We start from the raw sequence: 14,503 nt of genomic DNA on the forward strand, positions 1-14,503 counted from the left end.
ATAACTTTTTCTGAGCTTGCTATACGGTTTTCTCTTTGCGGAATTAAAAAAACAAAATATGACGAAAATGTTCCTTTTGATTTTCCATTTTTCAACGAACGCCAAACGAGAACTACGCAACCGATCAAGGAACTTTTTTTACTGATTGACAGCTGAATTGCCAACTATCAAATAACAAAATGTGTTTTACATTTGTACTATGTCTGCAAACCTAAAAATTCAACTGAAACCATCTATGAGTGAAATCCGAAATTACTTATGCCTGATCGCAGCTTTTTTTCAGTATGGCGGGCTCAGGAAATATTTTTTCAGAAAAAAAATCCCTCGATCAGACACGAGTTTCTTATGGTTTTCAAAAGCAGTATAAATTTTATTGAAATCTACTAAACAGTTTTTAAGTTACAGTGATCACCAGTTTTAAAAACATAGTTTTGAGAAAAACCCATTTAAAGTTTTGCTATCGAGCTCCGGAGCGTCCGATCGCCCTTTGTTAATTGTTGAATAACTCGAAAAGTATTTTTCGGATTCACTTAAAATTTTCACACAATGTTTAGACATTATACTTTAAGAAAATGCAAATTCGACAATACTGACTACCCTTAACCCCTTAATTTTAGACCGAACTATTGTACTTGTACTTAATACAATGTTCGACGGAACAGGGGGGGCACAGAAAGGCTAGTAGACTGCATATCTATTGGGTACCTGGTCACAAAGACATTATGGGGAACGAAATAGTAGAAGAGATAGCAAAAAGTGCTGTTAGACTACCATTTGAACAAGAGAATGACATACCAAAACCGCTAAATACAATATACAATGAAATGGACGACTACATGAAAAAGCGAGTGGAAGCTAGGTGGACTAATCTGACCACATGCAAAACAACAAAAGTTATGTGTAGAACTAAGGACAAAAAACTGACTCAATTCGTACTTACGCTCTCGCGAAAGGACTGCAGAACTATCATAGGTAGGTATCATAGGTATTGGCTGCACATGCGTACAAGATAGGGATTGTTAACACGGACAATTGCAGGAAATGCAGAGAGGATGTTGAGAAAACTTTAGAACACTTCTGTGCGTCTGTCCGGCATTATTAAAAACGCGTTTAAAATGTCTGGGAGCTCCATTGTGTGAGGGTTTGGAGGTCGTCTCAAAAGCGGATCGCCCAGCTCTGCTTAGATTCGCCAAAAGCGTTTACATTCTACATGATGTCTACTTTCGGTACTCATAGAGGTCATCTGGTATCGCTAGGTACCAAAAGGTCTATGCGTGGCTTATTGCCAACCAGGCTAACCTAACCTATTGTACTTGTACTCTATATGACTTCAAATGTTTGTTTTTGTACCTGTGCATACATAGGTATATACATACATTCATATATATGTAGGTATTTGCAAAGTCTCTCAATTGCGTTTATCTATATTTATTATTTATGATTAACACTTCGGTTGCAATTGAAATAAATTCGTTTTTCTCTGATTATTTATCTTTAAAATCCCAGTTCATGAATCTGAATATTTTTTTTATAGATAATCCTTATTGTGGACATACTTACATAAACATACAGATATTATACTTAATTAATGTACATGTACCCTTACTTTTCTCGTAATTTACACTGTAACAAAATATTTGTTCTTAAGTTAAATATTACGCTAATTGTAAAACAAACATGTGTATAATATATGATTTAGTATTTTTTAAGAAAATAAATAATTAACTTTTATTAAAAATTAATAAATTAACTTGGTCATTTCACATTTTCTAACAGCCTCTAGAGGCAACCGATTCTCTAATTGTACTTCGCCTTCGTCTAGCTCATCTAAAGTTAGGCCAGGAAACATGCTGTTTCGACAGGTTGCGTTCATGTGTTAGATGAGTAGGTTTTAAGAGGCATGTGAAGAGGTGGTTAGTGTCGTGCGGGGTGCCTTCACGTGCCGGGCATATACAGGGAGCGCCCTATAGCGTTTGCTTTTTGAACCACCTATTTTTTTGAGAATGGTAACACAAATGACATGTCAAATGTGTTCATAATTTACTTAAAGGTTTGACATTTACGAAATGGGACGCTATACGCTTGAACAAAATTGGGAAATATTGAAAACCTATTTCCAAAGTGGTGAGTCTTCTTCTTCTTCCGGGGTTACAGTAAATGGCGAGCGTTACCGTGACATGCTCAACGAGTTTTTGTTCCCAAAAATTGAAGAGGATGACATGGATGACATTTGGTTTCAACAGGACGGTGCAACTTGTCACACTGCCAAAGTTACACTCGAACTTTTGGCTACCGTTTTTGAATTCCGATATCAATTGGCCGCCTCGAAGCTGTAATTTAAGCCCGTTGGACTATGTTTTGTGAGGAGCCGTTAAGGACAAATGCTATGCGAACCATCCAGAGACGATTGATGCTTTAAAACACGAAATCGAAGTTACCATTCATAAAATTGCAGCCCAAACAATCGAAAATGTGCTTAAAAATTAGGTTGATCGAATGACCTACTGCAAAGCCAGTCATGGCAGTCATTTGAACGATATTATTTTTCATTCATAAATGACAATGTTCAATCTTCAAAATAAAAAAAAGCTTGCAAAAATATTGATTAGTTTTGTTTTTATAGCCGATTCAAAAAGCAAATTTTACATGGCCCACCCTATATTTGGTATGTCGGGATCAATTCTGGATAAGTAGGAGTTTAACCTGCTACAATATCCAGAACGCAATTGTGCCAGTGTTGTGCGGGTCTCACAGGGAAACTGAAGTCCTTTATTTGCTGTAGGTGGTGATTGGACTCCGATTACGGCATTCGGTGGTCGGGAGCTTAAGAAGGTGGTAACGGTCTCCCGATGAATGTCGTTTAATGTTTGTCTAAACACTGTCTGGTCCAATAGATGTCCATTAGTTTTGTTCTGGATCTCGTCGGCGTAATTTAATAGGTGTCTCCTGACGATTTGCGATTGTTTATAGTCGGAATTGGTGTGTCATCGACTTTTACCTTAAGTTTCAGTTTGACCTCCTTTGTCCAGGTTGTAAAGAGGTTCGCCGTGGACTTAGTGGGGGAAAGTTGGAGATTCCTCGCAGTGAGAAAGTTCGGTGAAGTATATGTTCACTTTGGAGCACAGGCCATCCATGTCATTACCCGACGCCATTATCAGGCAGTCGTCAGCGTATGAGACCAGGGAGACTCCCTCTAGTGGCTGGGGAAGTTTGGAGATATAGAAGTTGAACAGCAAGGGTGAAAGGACACCACCATGCGGAACACCTTGCTTGATCTTCCTCTGTTTTGATGTATGGTCTCGGAAAATCACTGACGAGTGACAACCGCTCAAATTCGGATCTTTTTGCTGATAATTATTACATCTCCGAATCGAAGACGTTAGAAGGAGTATCGAATCTCTAAAATCATCTAAAAAATGGATGTCGATGATAGTTTAGATTTTTTTTTTTTTTCATTTATTAAACCTTGAACAATCATTCTCAGGAAGTCTGGCTGGAAAAGGGCTTCTATAACATCAATTTTCAAAATCGATAATAAGAATAACGTTGTCAATTACAAACAGGTTTCGAAATTGTCCACGGTATCCAAAATGTTTGAGCGCATAGGTAAAGAGAAATTATTAATCGCACTTAGTAGTTTGATTTGCCCAAACCAACATAGTTTTTTCAGAGGCAGATCAACAGGTGCCAGTCTCACGACTTTTACTGAAGAGTGTTTTACTGCTTTTCAAGAAGACCATCAAGCCGATACAGTTTATACTGACTTTCCGAAAGCATTCGATAGAGTCTCCCATAAGGTGTTAGTAGTTATATTAAAGAACCTTAGCTTTCCTTCAATTTTCCTTGAATTAATTAAATTTTATTTGAGCGAAACATTATATTGTTGATTTTGGCAATGTCTCTTCTGACTTATTTGTCGTGAAGTCTGGCGCTCCTCAAGGAGGCATATTGGGACATCTAAATATCTACATTTCGGCCGCCGTAACCGAATGGGTTGGTGCGTGACTACCGTTCGGAATTCAGAGAGAACGTAGGTTCGAATCTCGGTGAAACACGAAAATGAAGTAAAAGTTTTTTCCAATAGCGGTCGCCACTCGGCAGGCAATGGCAAACCTCCGAGTGTATTTCTACCATGAAAAAGTTCCTCATAAAAATATCTGTCGTTCAGAGTCGGCTTGAAACTGTAGGTTTGTGAAACAACATCAAGACGCACGTCACAAATAGGAGGAGGAGCTCGGCCAAACACCCAGAAAGGTGTACGCGCCAATTATATATGTTATATATATATATTAGGGCGGGTCGATTTAAAAATCGCTCATTGATCTGTGAAAATCGTATTCTAGGGATCAAAATAAGAAACTTTGCCGAAGGAACCATACCTCTAAAACGAATTCTGATGTCCCCCAATTTGGGGGATGTCCCATTTTTGGCCTTTACATGAAAAAATCAGCTAAATGGCTATGTGTTTTCTTTATTTTTATTTATTTATAATAATATTTATTATTTATTTATAATATCTACAATATTTTTTCTCTTAAGAAATTTATTTAGTCAGAACATACAATATGTAAATGAAAAAATTAATTTAAGTGAGTTATAGAAAAGAAACTAAAAAGTTCGACCCAAATTGGGGGACATCAGAATTCGTTTTAGAAGTGTGGTTCCTTCGGCAAAGTTTCTTATTTTGATCCCTAGAATATGATTTCACAGAGCAATGCGCGATTTTTTTGCCTCCCCACAAATCGACCCGACCTAATATATATACATATATATATAAATATCTACTAAATGCCTCAAGACCGAGCTTGAAAAGATACAGACTTGGTGTGTGTAAATCATCTGTTTCTGAATGTGAATAAGTGTTCCCATAATACTTTTACTAGAAAGTTCATCCCCTTAGATCCGAGTTATCATATTTTGGGGTGCTCTTAAAATAGTGTCACCGAAGATAAGGACACGAAACTATGCTTCATCATGGATATCAATTGTGGCCCTCATTATAAGTTGCATTCAATTTTAGATCTCCGCTAGGTATCGAAAGGCCCAGACATAATTTTCAATTCTATTATGAGCAATGCAACCCCGCCGAAATTTTCGTTGAGTACCGAATTTTTTGTCAAACAAAATTTTAGTCTTGATGCTGTAAAATAGTGTACGTAAATTGCTGGAAATGTTGGTGTATTGCACCTGTTTTTAACTTTTTCTCTACAAAAATTTCATTGATGTTGAAGAATCCTTTCCTGTTGTAATATAAATGTTATAACTCCTTTCCAGGAGCGACCTTCCTATACGACCGGTGATCTACATAACACTGACAGGGTTAAGTATACTGCTACAATAACATCAACTACAACAACAAGTGACAATTTCAACATGGCCAATTATTCCTGAAATCCTGCATTTGTTATAAAAATTTGCTTTTTGTTATTGCAGTTCAGGCTCTGTATTGATAAATTGTATCCATCTTTGGCAGGTAACGCCATTCGGTGGTCGGGAGCTTAAGAAGGTGGTAACGGTCTCCCGATGAATGTCGTTTAATGTCTGTCTAAACACTGTCTGGTCCAATAGATGTCCATTAGTTTTGTTCTGGATCTCGTCGGCGTAGTTTAATAGGTGTCTCCTGACGATTTGCGATTGTTTATAGTCGGAATTGGTGTGTCATCGACTTTTACCTTAAGTTTCAGTTTGACCTCCTTTGTCCAGGTTGTAAAGAGGTTCGCCGTGGACTTAGTGGGGGAAAGTTGGAGATTCCTCGCAGTGAAAAAGAGAGAAAGTTCGGTGAAGTATATGTTCACTTTGGAGCACAGGCCATCCATGTCATTGCCCGACGCCATTATCAGGCAGTCGTCAGCGTATGAGACCAGGGAGACTCCCTCTAGTGGCTGGGGAAGTTTCGAGATATAGAAGTTGAACAGCAAGGGTGAAAGCCAATTATTCCTGAAATCCTGCATTTGTTATAAAAATGTGCTTTTTGTTGTTGCAGTTCAGCCTCTGTATTGATAAATTGTATCCATCTTTGGCAGGTAACGCATTCCAGAAAATCTAGCACTTCTGATAGATGTACATATGTATCTATTATATTTTATAAAGGCTACACTCCTCGGTAGAAACCTTTTAGAAGGGGTTGGAGGCTTCCTCAACCGTTTCCAACTTCTGGCCAGTTTCACTAATCTCTTATGGTCATCATTGTCAAACCACAATGCCGTGGTACTCATTTTCATAAATTTTACAACTCGTTTTCTTTTCTTTATTTTTATCTTTAAATATCGTATCAGGTGGCAGAAATAATCTATTTTGATTCACCCAAGCAGACGAAATGCACAATAGCGCTATTCTTCATTGAATGAGCGCCATAATACCAAATATTCCATATTCGTTCCATAATTTGTACTAAAGGGTTTTTCAATAAGGGCGGGTAGATGTTGAAATGGAATAAAATGGCGTTTGCTGTTTGGCACGTAGCGCCGTCCTACTGGAACCACATGTCGTCTAGGTCCATATGGTTCAATATGGGCCATAAGAAATTGGAAGGGCCACTACGTCTACCGAAAAATGGGCGCAATGCCCGCAACGTTTGCGTTAATGAACACTCATTTTGATAATAAAGTTTTATCATTTGAACGTGCTGTTCAATCGTGTAACTTGCCATGATGATTTGGCATAAAAAACTGAATAGTAAACAAAAGATTTGACAGATGTCACCAAAACAAAATGGCTGCCACAGGGTGCCAAAATCGACCCGCGCCAATTGAAAACCCCTATATTTTATGCTGGATTTCTAAAGAGCAATATATAAAATTTGCCCCTTTTAAGTTCTAACTGATTTACACTCTGTTGCTGATTTGGACTCTTCCCTGTTTCCTGGAACAGTCCTTAGCCTATTATTATTATTATTTTTTTTCTTGAGAAAATTTTGTTCTGCAGTCAGAAAAAATTCTGTTCATTTCATTAATAAATAAATAAAAAAATAATAATAATTAAAAATAAATAATAATAAAAATAAATAATAATTAAAAATAAATAATAATTAAAAATAAATAATAATTAAAAATAAATAATAATGACAAATAAATAATAACCGAAAATTAATAATAATTAAAAATAAATAATAATGACAAATAAATAATAACCGAAAATTAATAATAATTAAAAAAATGATGAAAATAAGAGAAAAGTATTTCAATATTTCCACTTCGTTTTTGTAATATTAATCGATACCAATTATTTTTGACCAATTTTAGGTCATATTTGAAGTCAACAAATTCGATTTGTTTGCTGTTTCAATACGTCCATGCTGACGCTGATGAATTTTCCTATGTGTACGCAATGCCGCTGGTTGTATGAAACGCTTACCACAATCCGGACATTCGTTTGGTTTCTCGCCTGTGTGTGTCATTTCATGATACTTGCGCGTGTCCGGTTTGGCGAATGTACGATCGCAATGACGGCAAGCATAATCTTTGGCCCGCTCATGCACTGTGCGCACATGAGTTCTTAGATTGCCGGAACTATTGCAGACTTGTGTACAAAAGCGACATGGCCAGGTGCGTTCCAGTGTGTGATAGTTAATGTGCACCTGTAATATAAAACATTGATTCATTATAAGTATTTTCCAATTTATTACATGATAATACCTTCAGTTCGTTCATTGTCGTTTTACGCAAACCACAGTGTGGACACACATAGTTTTTAATGCCAGCATGACGCATTAGATGAACTTTCAATTTTTCTTTATTGGAAAAACGCCGCACGCAATTTGGTTGGTTGCATGCATGTGGACGCTCAGATTTATCCTTGTGGGTGTAACGATGATCATTAAGTATTGCCGTGGATTTAAAAACTTTCCCACAAATCTCACAGATATGAGATTTCAGCTCAGGTCCCAATTTATGACATTTTCGCTTATGCATCACTAGTGTTGGTTTATACTTATACACTTTGCCACAACCATCTTGGTCGCATTCATATTGAAAACTCCTCCCGTCGTGCTGACTAAGATGTCTAGAAAGACTGTTCCAATGATTGAACGATTTACTGCATCCTTCGCGCGGACAAGGATACGGAATAAGGCCTTCATGTTCGCGCTTGTGAGCAATAAGGCGGTGTTCGGCGATAAAACGTGCCGGACAAATAACACACCGGTAAATGGTGCATTTCTTTGTTTCGGCAGCAATTTTTGATAGAGTTGACGGTGTCTTAAAAATAAAAAAATAGGATTGTAATTAAACTACAGTTTTTAAATATAAAACAAATTAAATCTTACTGCATTGGTATTCGTCTTCATTTCATATTTACATTTGGTGACAACATTCGTCTGTGTAGCAGTGTTGTCTTCATTTAGTGATGCATTGTTGCTAATCATAGCTACATCAAAGTCCAAGGCATCTTCATCGGAAAATTGCGCTTTTTGTGTATCCATTTTTTGCTCTAACTGGTCAGAAGTCTCCGATTCGCAGTCAGCATCTTTTAGAATAAATGTTCGGCTTTTCTCCTTTATTTCCTTCGTATACTTTTTCACTTTTCTTTGTTCCAATTTTACAATTTTTGTCTGCCGCTCAAATTTTCCATGATCATCTTCCAAACAATTTGTTTCGTCTACCTTTAGAATCTCACTCGTCTGCTCATCCGAAACAGGTATGGGAATCTCATCTTCAAAATCCCAGGTATTCTGAACCTGTTGCAGTTCCTCAAAACGTCGAATTGATTGTTTACACATTTCTCGGAACTGAAAGAAATCATTGACTTTCTGGCAACAACATATACACAAATATTTTGAGTATTTATCCGTTGCAGACACTTCTATTGAGATGCAAGCGCTAAGTTTCTGCACAAAATCCAATGAATCAAAGATGTACACCCAGTGAACTGTTTCGTCATTTTTAAGTAGATTTAATTCCTTGGCACACGCCCGACAAAAAATCTTAGCATCCCAATTGGACGCATCCATATTCTATTCACATAAAGTGTTACTGGGCGAATTCAAACTGTGTAAATGAATGCGATGGTTGGGCTTCAATAAAAAGCATAAGCTGTATGAATCTCCGAGTGATTAATAGAGTTAGCATTGAGATCAATACTCCAGCGGCAAGGCTTCTATTTCTCAAAACATAATTATCTGCTTCTGCTTAAAATGTTTATTTCACTAGCATAGTGCAAACAATAGCCAATATTTGCATATGCCACCTGGTTGTTTTACATTTGCGTTTAAAATATATTTTTAGTTTTTAAAACACCATATAAATTTGGAAAGGACTCTAATATATACAAAAATTATATGCACATCAATGCATATTTTGTTTACCTGAAGCCACTTAAGTTTTATAAATCAGCTGATAAGAAACAAAACACAAGAGCACCGGCGCCGATTTTTCAGGTTCATGACTTGGCTAAATGACAAGAGCAATATTGCGACAATAAATTAAACGGGCACTGTCAGCGTCAAAAGAAAGTTTACGCCACACATTGACAATTTATTTATTTATTTTTTAATTTCAATGATTCTATTACAAAAATTAAGTTCATACTACAACAAAATCCATATAACTCAAAGTTTCAAACTTTGTACAAAATTAAAAAAAAAATTGGCAAAATCTCGTTCGCTCCCCGTTTTGCTCACAATCTTAAGATAAAATTCGGGCAGAGTTTTATAGCTCATCGAATTTTGGTATCATAACGTCGTGCTAATTTCTAGTGGGTCAAAGATCACGTTGATTTTTGATTTTTTTTTTCTTGGCGGTGATATTTCTCTTGCATATTAGTTATTAGACAACATAAAAAATAAACGTGGTGAAATAACTGTTGTGAAGCAATGTAAAATTTGAATGTTGGGAAATAACTCTTATCGACAGTGGAAAACATATTTTTTAGCAAATAACTACTATGAAACACCTTTTTCGTTAAACTTCAGAATTCGCACAACCTTTTCTATTTATAAATACGAAATAACTTTTATTTTTGGCTGCTGGTTGGTATATAGATACCAAATTTCTAAATATTTATACACAAGTGCAGAGTAGGTTTTACCTATATTTAGGAAATTAGAACTTTCCCATGGCAGTCGGAATTTGAACGGCCAGATTCATTTTAAGACAGGTAACGTCACTCACTAGCATCATACGAAAACATCCGGATTAATAAGTTCTCCAATATACTTATCCTATCTTGCATTCACAAAATATAAATCTCTAAATATTTGTTATTATTAATTTGTTATAGTAATTTATGTAAATTTTTTTAATTATGTATTTACGTAAAGCCAAAAATTTTGCTATATGAATGGCTTGTAACTCATCGGAATTGTTACGGTTAAAATGTTTGACGAAGCATTTTAAATAATTATAGTTTAAGAGTTGCCGTTTCGGAAGTGATACCGTTGTATAAGAACGTGTTGTCGATAGGTTTGTATTGCTTGGTCACTATTTTTATCACCTCCTGGGCCACACATCCGCCTGAAGGAAATATATAAACACTATTATTTACTGCAATTTAAATTATTTTCTATATATAAGTAAAAAACTATTTACCAATAAATGCCGATATTGAGTGTATCTCCGAGCCACCAAAACGGCAAATTTCATGTATCAAATCATCACTAATGGATGCATGAACACTCCAATCGGACAGCATTTTACTAGCAACCGTTTTAAACTCCTTCACATCGTTCTCGACATAACATTCACCGGGCACATTGCCACATTCAGATAGAAAACGCTCATAGGCACGCAAAGCCACATAATGTTCGGAAAGTGTGTCTTGAATCTCTAAATCGTCCACTAAAAATAGTAATAGATTATTCCAAAATCGTAAAAATAAAAATTAACTATTTACTATTACCAATCGAAAGTAAGTTGTTACTTTTGGCGTTCTCATCGGAAATTTTAGTACCACGTATAACAGCCAATCCAGCCGCTTCACGACAAACCAGGCGTACCGTTTTCTCGCAAATTGTATCTTCAGGCAGTCCGAGTTCTTTTAAATATTTTTGACATTTACGATAGACGTTGTCCGCATCATGTAATGCTTGTTGCCGATAAATGTTCTGTAAAGTTATATATGATTCAGTATCAGCTGTCATATCTGGCAGTACTCCAGGCAATGGCAATAAGCCGTTATTATCGTTTTCTACGAATTCTTTCAAGGCTTTGGCTATTATCCAGAAGGAGTCACTCTGCTTATTAAGATTCGTGCAAGCGTTATCCTCAAATATCGCTTTGATCGAAAGAGGCACAGTACCGCCGCCCATAGCAGTATTTACTGCCTTTATGGCTTCTTCGTAGTTTTCTTCGTCTGCAGTCATGGCTAAAATTTAAAATTTTTAATAAGTACAACTTAAAAAGGAAACACATTTCACCAGAGCGAATCATTTCTCGCAGTTGAGTTTTTTGCTTATAATTGGTTGGTGCATGCCCACCACTTCTCTCCTTCCATATTTGTAGAAATTTGTTAAGCACTAACAACCATGGAACTTTGCTTGTAACTTCTGTGCTCTAAAAACAACGGAACCAATTTTCACAAGTTAAATGCATGGATTTGAGTAAAATCCATTACCCAAATATCACTAAAGATCGATACTGTAACCAAATTCAATGGAAATTACCTCAAAATGATTCTGCAATGCAGGGAACGGTTTTTCTAGGCGGAGGTCATATTGTTGGTTATCGGGATGAGACTCGATAACACAATGTTCCCTTATTTGTAAGCGTATAGAACCAAAAAAACCCAACGACCGACAATAAATAAATGGAATGTTTGCTTCCCACAGACGTTCGGATAATCCCAATAAAGCTTTTTCATTTAGATTTGAAGCAATTACAACATCGAACGTGTCGAAATATGCGGGTCGATTTGATAATATCCAGTCAACGCTTTCATCAACAAAGTCGCCGTTGACATCAGCGTTTAGTTCTTGAAGTAATTGCATGCACGCTCCAGCCTTAGATTGCCCAAGAAACGAGGCATCCAAAAAGAAGCTATATTTACAAATATATTATTTAAATTCTAACAAGACAAATCCTTTATTTGGCATACTTTATTCCTAAGTCATCCTCGGTCACAACGCTGCCATCGACAATGGTAAAACCTCCAATACCGGGTAGAACCAGACTTTTCAGAACTTCGCAACCTAGTGCTGTTGCATTAAGCAAGCAAATTGTAGAACTCTCGAGCAAATTTTGTCCGTGCTCTCCCCATAAACGGATCTGTCGGTCATATTTCCTACTTTTGTCCGATTGCTCTGGAGATTTTGGCGCCGGCGATGACATTTTTACTGCTCAATGCAATCGCTTTGAAGAACCCTAACAAAAAACCAGCTGATTTCTGCTAAATACAAACGTCATTTGTTGCTGCTTTACCTGCATAGTTACCAGAAAATTTTCTATCGTGGAGGACTGCCAGATTTTTGTTATTACCGCGGTGATTACATCATAAAGAAGCACTCATAATACGTTCACATATGCATTAATTACCAATAAATCCACGAAATTACTCTACCCGTTCGCATTTGGCAGATTCTCCAAAATGGAATGGAGCTGTCAATAGTGCTTTCAAAGGTTTTTCTTGAAGAAGAGATAAGGAGAGGGAATAGCTAATTTAATTGCGCAATTGACTTCTAGTAATAAACAGTGGGAGGAAATCCGTAAACGAAAAATACGCATTCGAAATTCGATATTACATTTTATAATAAGTAATAAGAGGACGGCCGCCGTAGCCGAATGGGTTGGTGCGTGATTACCATTCGGAATTCACAGAGAGGTCGTTAGTTCGAATCTCGGTGAAAGCAAAATTAATAAAAACATTTTTCTAATAGCGGTCGCCCCTCGGCAGGCAATGGCAAACCTCCGAGTGTATTTCTGCCATGAAAAAGCTCCTCATAAAAATATCTGCCGTTCGGAATCGGCTTGAAACTGTAGGTCCCTCCATTTGTGGAACAACATCAAGACGCACACCACAAATAGGAGGAGGAGCTCGGCCAAACACTTAACAGAAGTGTACGCGCCAATTATTTATTTTTTATTTTTTAATAAGAGGACAAAGCCTTTATGGACACACGTTTTTTTCTGTTTTATGAATGCATAGTTCATAATACCTAACAAAAATTTTATTAGAATTATGTCTGCAAACCTTTTTTCTGTGCCGTCATCCATTTTATTTAGTTTTTACATTAACGTTTCTCTTTACATTCGTAAAAATAATTAAGTCTGTTCATGTAAAAATTATACAGTAACTTACCAGTACCTTAATTTCCGAGAATCCGCTCTGAAAAAGAAAAATATCAAAAAAGTGCATGAACGCAAACCAGTAAGGGAGACACTAGAAATTCTCTTTTAATGTTTCATTCGCGGTCACACGGGCAAAATTGTTCTCGGCAACATTTTGACATTTAATACTTTAGCATCTTCTGGTTCGGATATATCCTACAACCTGCTAACATGTAAAGCGGAGAACGTTCGTCAACAGTTTCTTAAATATTTCAATGAATAATGCAAACTGGTTAAATTAAAATTAATTTGTTGTTTTTTTAATTTTTTATTTACATATATATATAAATTTTAAATAAATACAAATTAATTTAAAACTACCTCGTATATACAATAAATAATTAACTTAAAATTAGCTTGAGGATCTAGAAATGGGGGAGAAATTAGAATTCAATATAAACATGTTCCATAACTTTTTTTAATTATACCTACTTTACTAGCAAAAATAGTCCTGCATTTTCCAAGCAGCGTTCGGATGTTTGTCATCATTGATATCTTCCGTTTGATTGAAAACCAACGCATAACTCAGAACTTTCTCCCACAAATGAAGAAAACAAATGAAGCAACTGTCAAAAATTGCTTTAAGATTGGAAATACGAATAAGAAGCACGAAGCGTGTCGCCAGTACGGGAGACAAATTCCCTTCTCTCTTCCGCGACTATCCTTCTCCTACGAACGAGATGTTTCCCTTCCAAATGTTTCCCTGTGTAAATGGGCACTAATAATTTGCAAGTTTTACAAACAACTCATTAAATCGTTTGCAGGAAAAATCTAAAAAATAAAATATTTGCTTCATGAACAGACCTATTGTCGATAACACAGAAAACACAGGGTTGTATGTAAAAAGGTATAGTAATAATATACGATTATTTTACAATCTCAGATTTCGGGAGAGAAATTTTTTATGGGTAATCTGGCTTACTTAGAGATTAGAAGTTAAGCAAGAACAAGTGGATATTCTACTTATATGTGAAAGTAGTATAAAACACTTTTTCACACTATTATTTGGATTCAAAAGATAACGATAATATTTTGCTTAAGCATTTTCTTTTTGAAACAAGGTATTTTTTGAAGAAATCTCATTTTAAATCGTTTACATTACTGATTTGATTAAATGTTCAGTTTCTGATAAAATGCTGAAATGTGGCATTTTGTGTAACCTTGCATTAACACGTACAAATATTCTTAATAAATAACGTAAGCGAAGGTGCATATTTTTAAGGGGTTATACGCAGTTATGAAGCAAA

At 36.1% G+C, this 14,503-nt stretch overlaps 2 protein-coding genes across 2 annotated transcripts; both read right to left on the reverse strand.

Annotated features, from left to right (window-relative positions):
• Positions 1 to 7,180: 7,180 nt before the first annotated feature.
• LOC129242849 (zinc finger protein 99) lies at positions 7,181 to 9,363 on the reverse strand. Its single transcript, XM_054879727.1, has 4 exons — positions 9,302 to 9,363; positions 8,264 to 9,183; positions 7,635 to 8,195; positions 7,181 to 7,576 (listed from the first exon to the last, which is right to left on the reverse strand). The coding sequence occupies exons 2-4, from the start codon at positions 8,945 to 8,947 to the stop codon at positions 7,238 to 7,240; spliced, it is 1,584 nt and encodes a 527-aa protein (XP_054735702.1). The 5' UTR covers positions 8,948 to 9,183; positions 9,302 to 9,363; the 3' UTR covers positions 7,181 to 7,237.
• A 159-nt stretch (positions 9,364 to 9,522) lies between these two features.
• On the reverse strand, positions 9,523 to 12,309 carry LOC129242345 (nedd8-activating enzyme E1 regulatory subunit). Its single transcript, XM_054878936.1, has 6 exons — positions 12,028 to 12,309; positions 11,597 to 11,969; positions 11,351 to 11,486; positions 10,834 to 11,298; positions 10,524 to 10,772; positions 9,523 to 10,448 (listed from the first exon to the last, which is right to left on the reverse strand). Exons 1-6 carry the CDS (start codon positions 12,258 to 12,260, stop codon positions 10,336 to 10,338), a joined length of 1,569 nt encoding a protein of 522 aa, XP_054734911.1. The 5' UTR covers positions 12,261 to 12,309; the 3' UTR covers positions 9,523 to 10,335.
• Between the last annotated feature and the right edge of the window lie 2,194 nt (positions 12,310 to 14,503).

The sequence above is a fragment of the Anastrepha obliqua genome, chromosome 3 (genome assembly GCF_027943255.1).
Source record: "Anastrepha obliqua isolate idAnaObli1 chromosome 3, idAnaObli1_1.0, whole genome shotgun sequence".
Taxonomy (NCBI): domain Eukaryota; kingdom Metazoa; phylum Arthropoda; class Insecta; order Diptera; family Tephritidae; genus Anastrepha; species Anastrepha obliqua.